This window comes from Phalacrocorax carbo, chromosome 3, assembly GCF_963921805.1.
Source record: "Phalacrocorax carbo chromosome 3, bPhaCar2.1, whole genome shotgun sequence".
NCBI classification, from domain to species: domain Eukaryota; kingdom Metazoa; phylum Chordata; class Aves; order Suliformes; family Phalacrocoracidae; genus Phalacrocorax; species Phalacrocorax carbo.
The window spans coordinates 67677379-67685366 of record NC_087515.1 but is presented as its reverse complement, the minus strand read 5'-3'; the positions used below and the strand labels follow the sequence as shown (position 1 = coordinate 67685366).

The 7988-nt window shown below is 49.8% G+C and overlaps 1 protein-coding gene and 1 long non-coding RNA gene across 2 annotated transcripts; one reads left to right on the top strand and one right to left on the bottom strand.

Annotated features, from left to right (window-relative positions):
* Positions 1-320: 320 nt before the first annotated feature.
* CCN2 (cellular communication network factor 2) lies at positions 321-3519 on the bottom strand. The gene is made up of 5 exons (XM_064447270.1): positions 3170-3519; positions 2829-3051; positions 2425-2676; positions 1980-2191; positions 321-1664 (listed from the first exon to the last, which is right to left on the bottom strand). The coding sequence occupies exons 1-5, from the start codon at positions 3218-3220 to the stop codon at positions 1368-1370; spliced, it is 1035 nt and encodes a 344-aa protein (XP_064303340.1). The 5' UTR covers positions 3221-3519; the 3' UTR covers positions 321-1367.
* A 36-nt stretch (positions 3520-3555) lies between these two features.
* On the top strand, positions 3556-6553 carry LOC135312594 (uncharacterized). The gene is made up of 2 exons (XR_010372204.1): positions 3556-3741; positions 4150-6553. It is a non-coding gene; the product is annotated as an uncharacterized LOC135312594 (long non-coding RNA).
* Positions 6554-7988: the final 1435 nt, after the last annotated feature.

Below are 7988 nucleotides of genomic sequence, written 5' to 3'. Positions count from 1 at the left end.
TGTGGTGAGCACCTGGCTCATTTTAAAGCCACCACATGTGAGACGTGAGGTACCTGCTGCACTTTCTAATGCAACACTGGGCTCGGCGAAGCAAGCCTGGCCCTGCGCTCCATTCTGAATTCAGAAGAGTAACAAACTACAGTTGGTTCACTAGTAACAGAACAAGTAACCATAAATCATTAGCTTATTCATGAGTGAATGTGCTTCTGGACAAAAAACCCCACCATGCATCATGTGATTTTCATCTGGTGCAAAGCCAAGCCCTTTTAGGAATATGTAAAGTAACAGTGAAGACTAAAGGTAAATGAAATACCAAGCCATTTATATAAAAAATATAAATACTTTATTTTCAACTAAAAAGGTGCAAACATGTAACTTTTGGTCACACTTCTCAACAAATAAAACTGTCCAAAAAGAGCCATAGTCAAAGAAAGAAACAAATGCTCGAGTGGAAGGACTGATGAGCTGCAGAAGAGCCATTTTTCTTAGTCACTTGTCCAATAAGGTGGAAGCAAATGTATTTTGCCAGGTGAGTGCTTTGTAAGGATACAGGCACCTCAGCTCTACTACTCTCCATCTCGATCTCAACTCACCATTTGGCCCTGTCTGAACAATTTCCACTAGAGTATCTACTTCATGCTTTGAATGCATTGTCAGACAAGCTTTTAAATCCTACCTATCTTGTTCCAAAAAAGAAGGCTATCATTGAAATTTCAAAGCATTAAACAAAGGCACAAAACTTTAAATTAATTTAGATAACTGTACAAATATATATACACACAGTATTTACAATATTAATAAAAAGTAGCTTGTTACAGGTAAATTAACTGCCACAAGCTGTCCAGTCTAATAGACATGATTCTGATTCTTCTTGACCAAGCCATATGAATCAGAGTGTCAGAGCTGAAACATTACTGTCCTGACTAACAGAACGCCTTCTACTTAGCGCTTTGCTGGGCGAGGGTTTGCATTCCGGCTGTTGCTGTCACTTAAACCAGCGCCAGCAAACATGCTAAGGGTCTCCTCCTCAATTGCACTACTAGATGAAGCACGCTGTACGACATTAAGGGAACATTTCCTTGACTCTTGCTTTTCCTGCCTATTTCCCTTAACCCCTTCACACCACCTCACAAACAGCGTGTTCTGAAGCTGTGTCTTGCTGTGGTCCCGCTGTCCGTTTTACCTTCTTCTTCAAACCACCATTTGGGGTCAGTAGAAAAATTGTCTTAAAGTCACATGGAGCAGTTTGTTGAAATTAAAAAAAAAACAAAAAACTGATTTAAATACCTTGTGCTATTGAATCATGTTTACAAAATGAGATGCAAATCAGTTCAAGTTGAGAATCTAGTTAGCGTCTCCTTCTGGCTTTATGCCATGTCTCCATACATCTTTCTGTAGTACAGAGACTCAAAGATGTCATTGTCTCCAGGGCAGTTGTAGTGGCACGCGCAGGTCTTGATGAACATCATTTTCCTCTTCATGATCTCCCCATCAGGGCACTTGAACTCCACAGGGAGGGTGGCCGTTCTGTGGGGTGTGCAGCAGCGCCCATCAGTGCAGACACCACAGAACTTAGCTTTGTAGGTCTTCACGCTGGTGCAGCCAGACAGCTCAAACTTGATGGGCTTGGAGATTTTGGGGGTGCGAATGCACTTTTTGCCTTTCTGTTAGGATATAAGTGAATACAGAATGGTTAGATGGTAGACTTTCACACAGCACTAAGTTTGCAAGCTAAGGGCAAGCAGACAGGCTAATCCTTATTATATTTTCATTGAGCAAAAGTGTCTTACATAGCGCCATAATACAGCATGAAAGAAAGTTAAGGGCATTTAACTGTAAACTGTTCACCACTGGGGCAAACTCAAATTTCAAGGTAAACCTCTTGCAACTGACTACCTGTCAGAACCGCACATTTCTGGGGTTTTTGCTAGCGTATGGAAGCCTCCTTATAGATGACACATAAAGATGAGATCGTTTACCTTGATGTTCTCCTCCAGGTCTGCTTCACAAGGTCTGACCATGCACAGTCTACTCTGCTTCTCCAGTCTGCAGAAGGCATTATCGTTGGTGACCCTGGTTGAGATGCCCATGCCACAGGTCTTGGAGCAAGCACTCCATTCAGTGGTCTGCACCAGGCAGTTGGCACGCATCATTGTTGGGTCTGGACCGTAAGTATCTTCCAGTCTGTAAGCTGCAGGGGACAGACAACCAGGATGAGACCACTGCCTGATATCATGCTCTGCTAGAGGCTCCCTTCCCTTTCCATAGGAATTCAGGCAGCCACACTTATCTGTGGGGTGACTCCACTAACTGCTGCACTCCAGCTGCAGGGGTGCCCTGCGTCAACCCGCCCCCCTGCCTTCAACCCCCATGCAGGGTGCCACTTCCCCCGGGGCTGCCATCCGCAGAGGGACCCCCACTCACCAGCGAGAGCAGGTCCCACGGCGGTCTGCTCTTTGGCCTCGTCACAGACCCACTCCTCGCAGCACTTTCCAGGGAGCTTCACCCGGCGTGGGTAGGGGCAGTCAGGGCTGGGCAGGCGGACGTCCATGCTGCAGAGGGGCACGCAGCCCACCGCCCCGTCCAGGCAGGTGCACTGGTACTTGCAGCTGCTCTGGAAGGACTCGCCGCTCCGGTACACCATGCCGCCGAAGACGCACGGGGCGCCGTCCCGAGCTGCGAGGGGCAGGAGGAGGCGGAGGGTGAGGCGGGCGGTCGGGAGGCGCAGCAGCGCCGGGCCGCGGCCCCGGCTTCCCGCTTCCCCCTTCCCCCGCCCGGCGGGACCCCCGTCCCCCCGCCGAGCTGGCGGCTGCCCGGCCCCCACTCACCGGTGCAGACGCCGATCCTGCGGTTGGCGGGGGAGCCGAAGTCGCAGAAGAGCCCCTTGTGGTGGTCGCAGGGGTCGCGCTCGGTGCAGAGCTCGCCCAGCTGCTTGGCGCAGACGCGGCAGCAGCCGCAGCCGTCGAGCACCAGGGAGACGCCGGCGGGGCAGGTGGGGCCGGGCCCCGCGCCGCACTGGCACTGCCCGCTGCACTCCTGGCCCTGCGCCTCCTGCCAGCGGCGGCGGGAGAGGGGGGGAGAGAGAGAGAGGGAAGGGGCCGTCAGGGCCGCCGCCGGGACCGCGCCGGCCGGGGCGGGGGGTGGCGGCGCCGCGGGCGGCGGCACTTACCGGGCTGAGGAGGGCGAGGAGAAGGGCTACGGCGAAGCTGGCGGGGGCCATCCCGCGGCGGTCCTCGGCTTGTGGGCGGCGCGGCGTCGGGCGGCCCGGCGGAGGGGCGGTGAGGTGAGGTGAGCCGGGGTGAGCTGAGCTGAGCTGAGGTGAGGTGAGGAGAGGAGGGTTTCCCGCCGGGCGATTCTCCTCAGGGGCGCTGCGCGGACGGGCCTGTGGCGGTGGGCGCTGGGCGGGCGGGTAGGTGGCTGCTCGGTGCCGCGCTGCTCCGCTCTCCGGCGCTCCGCTCCTTCCGAGTCCGGCGGGAGGGTGTCTGTGTGACTGCGGAGTGCCGGGGCGGGCGCCCCTTTATACGCGGCGGCGGCGCGGCCTCGCCAATGGGCTGAATGGGGCCGCGGACAAACAGCGACATTCCGCGCATTCCTGCGCGCCGCGCCGCGCCGCCCGCCCCGCCCCGCCCCGCCGCCGCCGCCCCGGAGCGGCCCTGACCCCTGACTCCCGCATTCCTCCGTCTGCGCCCCCCCAACGCCGCCCTCCCGTCTTTTTATTTTTCATCCTGGTGTTTTTTAAATGTGAGTCACCTCCGCTGCCAGCGGCTCTCGGCCGTGTCCGTGTGTCCGTCCCGTCCCCCTCCCCGGCGGCAGCGCGTTATTTCGAGGCGGCGGCGGGCCCGGCGGGAAGGGGCGAGGGGGGCGGTTGCCAGGGGCGGCCGGGGGAATCCGTTATTCCCCGTCCTCGGTTCTCCCCGCTCGCCCCGAGGGCTGAGGGGACGCGGGGCGGGTGGTTTCGGGGGTGGCCCGAGCCCCCCCGGCGGCGGCCGGCGGCGGAGCCCTGGCCTCGGGGTCCCCGGTGCCCGGCGGCCAACGGTCCCGGCGCTTTGGTACCGCCAAAAAAAGGTGTAATTACGCTACCGGGTATAAATTGACTCTGTGTACCACTGAATCATACTGAATATTTGTAATGTGTTCCTTCCCTAATAGATGCTCTCTATGAATAGAGAGAGTGCTTATTTACTCTGAAATATTTGGCACAGCGGACGGAGTCTGAAGCGTGGAAGAAGTGGCTATTATTTTCCCACTGCCTGCGTGCAGCTGTCATTTCTGAGCAACACGTTCCTCGCACATCCCTGCTTCCCAACCTTGCCGATGGTCCACCCCGGGATTACAACGAGAAGAGACTGGCATGCCGCCGCACTCAGCCAAAACCCAAACGCTGTGGTTTGTATTTGACGGAACCCAAGACCTAAGCATTGTGGCTTGTATTAAATCATTGCAGATAACTGTTATGCTTCTTTTTTTTTTTTTTTTTCTTTTAACCAGGAGGATGGTTATTCCCCCACCTCCCCATGTACTATTTGAATATTCAGTGATGTCATGTTGTTTGACCTCTGCTTTAACACAAGGAATGCCAGCGTTTTGGCTTTTGACCTGTGGAAGTATGTTAATGTTTAATGAGAGAGACCAGCTTAATGCATCTTATTAGGCAAACGGAAATTTGATGGATATCTTAAAAGGTACCATCTTTTGCATGTAAGCTTTCTCCTGCTGCCATAACGCTCCCCCCTCCCCCGCTCTTTCCATCCCTCCACACTATGATACAGCAATATGTATCCATGGGATTCTTGAGGAAAAAAGAAAGGTTCTCATATAAAGCCCCAGTAGGATATATTGTACTGTAAAACTGTTATTTATGTTCTGCCAGCACTGTACTTTGGCTGGCGAAGTCGTTTGGATGTCGTTTCTTCTACTTGAAATCCTCCGTTAAAAGAAATGAGATTGGCTCTGAAAGAAAAAGAAATCCCAGAGGAACAGTTATGGTAAATAATATATGTTCCCAAACCCATGGGGCCTCCCAAAATCTGTCTTTACTTGAAGGACTCCGATGGCCTCAGTGCTGGGTAAATAATATGTGTACCAAACTATGTATGACATGCATACCAAAATGCAAATGTAACCAGGTAAACAGAATGCCTTTTTAAAATGCCTAAATATGGTAGGAGAACATCAGAGAGAGAGAAGCTCTAGACATGTTTTATAACTTTCTATGTTATAGGTTTTTTTTCAGAGAAACAATTTTATTAAACAAAAGCTAAGAATCTCACTGAAGGAAAAAGTATGTTTAAAAGTAGCAAGCCACCAGAAAGCCAGGAGATACAAAATTAAGGGACAAATCTGTCCGAAGTCCTCACACTGCGGGCCGAGTACAGCCAGCCCTATCCACTCGCTGCCCTGAGAAAAAAGGCTTAAAGGGGCATTTGGACTTCAGAACTAATTCTGGTCTTGTAGCACTGTGAAGCGCCATCAGCCCACTGAATTACAAGTTGTACGAAGCCATGAAAGTGGGTAAGAATCAAAGCCATCAGGTTTGTCATTTTGGTTTCTGTGCTGTGAGGTATGACACATTGGATACCTCATTTGTGCGTGTGTACGTATGCACAGGGGCGAAGGGAACCTGGAAGTGAAGGTAATCCTTTCAGAGTCCAATTGGCCTCCAGCTTATCCTTTCTGATGACAATATGTTATGGGTTGGAGAAGTCCATCTTGGTATTGATGCATAAAATGGTTAAAATGCACTAATTTTGACTTCCATGCAGGTGTTCATACAACACGTGCTTTTAAGGTAGTATATTTTTTCTGCTGAAACTAGGAATTCACTACACGGGCCTTGCAGACTTGTTTACACAGCTATATACGGTATGTGTGTGTCTACATCGGCTTCAGTTGGTATCGTTCCTTTGGTGAAGTCTTGTAAAATGTACAGGTGTGGATATGCTACATTCCTCTCCTGTGTTTTTCCTTCTTTTTTTTTCCTCCTTTCCCCAAAAAAGTCACTTGATCAGGTATCAGACACACTGAAAACCTGGCAAGACTACAGGAAAGTGGCTAGACTTGGAGTGTTTGTGTACTTAAAGAAAGAATCTTGCACATTTTCAACTTTCAGTCACAGATTTTTTTTTTTATAAGAGCAATTGGAGGTCTGAGCCAGCCCTCAAAGCGGAAATCAAAAGCTCCCAGAGAAACATACCCGAGGAATGTGAATCTGATCCAAGAACCATACGCAATGCACATACAGTACTGTCAGTCTTATAGGAAGTCTTGCCATATATGGACATCTGGACCCTGAGCTGTTTATCATCATGATAGGCTTGTAGCTGGCTTCAGACATTTCTGGCTTGCTTTGGGTTTAGTATGCCAATTAGTTCCTTTCCCAAAATGCTCACCAGGATATTTCTTTAAAAATTGTAACAAATATATCTCAAAGTCCTGAGAGGTCTAGTTAAAGCTACGTTCGTAGGCTTTTGCTTAAAATGCAGATTCCAAGCAAGACTTACTCTGCTAGCTCAGAAATAGACACAGAATAAAAATAAAGAGATTTATTCCATCATGAATGTGGTTACTTGGTATTTGTCTTTCTTAGAAGTCATCTGGTAACTTATTCTGTGTACCTGTAGGCATAGAGAGTGCTCTGAAGGAGAGAAGGAGACTGCTCGCTGGGCTTTCACTCGTTCTGTTCTGGAGGGATGCGTGAGCACACGAATCCGCAAAGGCAAAGCGAAATAGAAAACTTCGTTTCCCAGAGGCTGTCAAGCAAGTTCTCCATGTTGTGCCATTTGCATTGCTTTGTTAGAGTGAGGCACGTGGTGCAAGCCTTCCGCTTTGGAGCTGTGACAGTTCTTGTCAGCTAATCTTACCAATGAGAGGCGTTAGCTCTTCTCCAAAGCGAACCAGAATGAGAAGGCTGGGCGGTGCAGTGGATGGCATAGGGGCTGTGGAAATGTTTGCGGCTGAACTGGTGGACCTCGTCCAAGTTCCTCGCGATACTGGGTCGGATTCCTTGCTAGCGTCAGTTGGGCAGATTCACTGAGTGCACTGTTGGCCGTCAAAATACTTGGACTTGATAAGCCCAAGTCTGTTGAGCTAATGCTACAGCAGTGTGAGCAAAGCAAAACCATCAGATGCAATACTCATTAGCAGATCTGGGTTCTGTTGCTTTCCGTCATTAGTTAAACTTACGTTCTTTACGTTATAACATGTAATATTTTGTTAATTCTAGAGTCACTGAGCATGCTGCTTTAAGCTCTTGGCTTCATTCTTAAAAAGTAGCTGGAGTTTATTATGGATGTGTGCAGTTTTAAAGAAGCAAAATGATTACTGGAAGTAGAATAATCTAAACTAGCGTTCAAAACACATGTAAAGCTGTTTGTACAGAAGAGAGACTGTAGCTTGAAACCAAAGGTCCTTTACCTACTTGTTGCTGTACGCTTCTATGGGAGAACTTATCTTGGGCCGCATATCTCCGGGACACAGGGCTCTACCCACCCTGGGGACAGTGATGCACAGACATCAATATGATGGATACAAAATGTCTGTTTATTCAACTGCGTCACACGCTTATATAGCTCTTGCGCTTCCTGTTCCTGCCGCTCCTATGGGGAGGAGTCTATCTTTCCGTCATATCCCGTGATCTTCCAGTCGCCGATCCCTGTCTATTCCCCTACACCTACTGAACCTCAGGTTCAGTTTATCTGATTTTATTCTGAAAAATTTGCCATAGATCTTATCAGCACTGTGGGGAGCAGCATTCACTACATCTGTGCGGAGGTTGGCTGTGTCCTAGGTTTTTGTGGGGAAGCCCAGAGCCCTTCCACAGCTCACAAAGGTGAGAAAGGAGGGAAGAGTCTTTCAGTTGTTTATTTCTCAGATTTGACTGAGGTTCACAACCTCTTGCAGTAGTAAGTCAGCTAGTGTAGGACTGCAGTGAGTCACTAACTGCTCCTTTCATGATTGTCCTATAAATGGTTAACAATTCATAAAAAGTG

What these genes read in the sequence shown, in the direction of transcription:
- CCN2 (XM_064447270.1), bottom strand. Translation starts at nt 3,220, where the DNA reads ATGGCCCCCGCCAGCTTCGCCGTAGCCCTTCTCCTCGCCCTCCTCAGC. An exon ending in CAGGATCGGCGTCTGCACCG is followed by an intron (nt 2,677 to 2,828) that starts GTGAGTGGGGGC and finishes TGCCCCTCGCAG; the next exon opens with CTCGGGACGGCGCCCCGTGC. An exon ending in CGTGGGACCTGCTCTCGCTG is followed by an intron (nt 2,192 to 2,424) that starts GTGAGTGGGGGT and finishes TGTCCCCTGCAG; the next exon opens with CTTACAGACTGGAAGATACT.